Source organism: Galeopterus variegatus, unplaced genomic scaffold (assembly GCF_000696425.1).
Source record: "Galeopterus variegatus unplaced genomic scaffold, G_variegatus-3.0.2 Scaffold178, whole genome shotgun sequence".
In the NCBI taxonomy this organism is placed as follows: Eukaryota; Metazoa; Chordata; class Mammalia; order Dermoptera; family Cynocephalidae; genus Galeopterus; species Galeopterus variegatus.
Window position 1 is genome coordinate 34,599 of NW_007726289.1, and position 1,680 is coordinate 36,278.

General features: G+C 38.2%; 1 protein-coding gene across 1 annotated transcript in view; it reads left to right on the forward strand.

Moving 5' to 3' along the window:
- Nucleotides 1–1,680, forward strand: part of ITGB6 (integrin, beta 6) — a gene marked incomplete at its 5' end in the record, with an annotated part of 65,754 nt that overhangs the window by 33,314 nt on the left and 30,760 nt on the right. The window contains one exon of the mRNA XM_008563953.1: nt 798–887. Coding sequence (XP_008562175.1) covers nt 798–887 — 90 coding nt within the window. The remainder of the gene's footprint in view (nt 1–797; nt 888–1,680) is intronic.

Sequence of the window (1,680 nt, forward strand, 5' to 3'; positions counted from 1 at the left end):
TAAGGGAGGGTTACATTTTAGCTGTCTAGAAAATTCCCTTCTTTGCAATTCCTCATTCCCTAGCCATGCTCAATAACTAGAGCATTGATGAACTGATATTTTGGGTTCTCTTTGGGTGGAAGCACATTTCACGAGAGACAATGTAGGTGGAGAATGCAGACCATTTAGAACTGGGTTCTGACTCACTGACATCCCCGTGATGTGTGGGGAACAATTCCAGCCAACCTCAGCACAGTGCTGACATCTCTAAAAGAGTGTTCCTTGCCCACAGGAAAGGGAGAGTTAACAACAAGCAATTCATACCCTTTCTCCACCAAGCAATTGCTCATTAAGACCCCTAAACCGAATGACTCACAGAGCGACCTGATTCTCTCACTGCCCATGTGTGCCAAACACTGGTTTCTGCAACATTGCAAAAAGTGAAGAAAATTGCCAAGTGTATGCTCAGAACTTTTTGGACAAAGGATGCTCCACAAAAGGAAGATATTATATAGATGTTCTTATTCTTTGAGACTCAACTCGCACCGTGATATAAATCGCAGCCCCAGATTAAAGCAACCACAGACCAAAGATTTCCCCAGTGGCTACTCTGGCCAATCCATTTCCCTCTTGAGCTCCACTTAGGGGCTAAGTTTCAGGAGGAATACCCATTTATTATCTGGAGTTTGTTTTCTCCAGCCAGTTAAAAAGAGGTGATCAGAGATAGCAGGCTGAACCCCACACTTAAAGATTTCTCAGTTACTGTTCTCAATTACCATCAGCAAATAAAGACTGACTTACTCTTTTTTTGTTTACAGAACTATGCAAAACTTATCCCTGGAGCTACAGTAGGACTGCTTCACAAGGACTCTGGAAACATTCTCCAGCTGATCATCTCGGCTTATGAAGTATGATATTTTACAGTTGGCTTCTTTTTTGCATCTCTTTGGTATTCAAAAACTAAGATGTGTTTTAAGCAGTTAAATGCATTCTCATTTGTTGGTAGAGAAAGTGCTTATTCAAAGAAAATCTCTCTGCATTAACACAGTCAAAATATAAATTTTGTTCATTTGTAGATCTTCCTGAAAGGTAACACAGGAGTAGAAAAATCATAAACCTGATCATAACATTGAGGTTGTTATTATAATAACCAACAGAGCACTGTCAGCAGCAAAACTTTAATTTGACTGAAAAGCCTCCATGAGTCATACAATTAAACTCTTCTTCGTTTGAAAAAAAAAAATTAAGTTTAAGTTGTCGTAACAGAGTTATGTGGAGAACTAACTTCACAGGCTTAATGAGACTAGATCATAACTCAAGCAAAAATACAAATGTTGGCTGCACACCAAAACACCAAAAGCATACCACGAACTCTGCTTTTTGGCTTCTACACTTTGGGGAACCAAGGAAATTTTCCATTGGTTTTATGAATATGTATACAATTTTTTGCCTTGACACGGTGAATTAGTAACTGAGGACAGAGTTTCTCCCTTAAAATAAGATATATACCCACAGGGTTATTGCCTTCTTTCTTTGTCTTCATTTTATAACTCAATTACTCAACGATAGATGGACAGTTGCCAGCTTTTTAATTTTGCTTCATAAATAGCATCCCTCTTTTTGCCTTGTTGTTTACAATGAAAAAAAAATACACACACACGTGAAGATGAAGCTCTAAATTAGGAAAGAAATGAAAAAAGT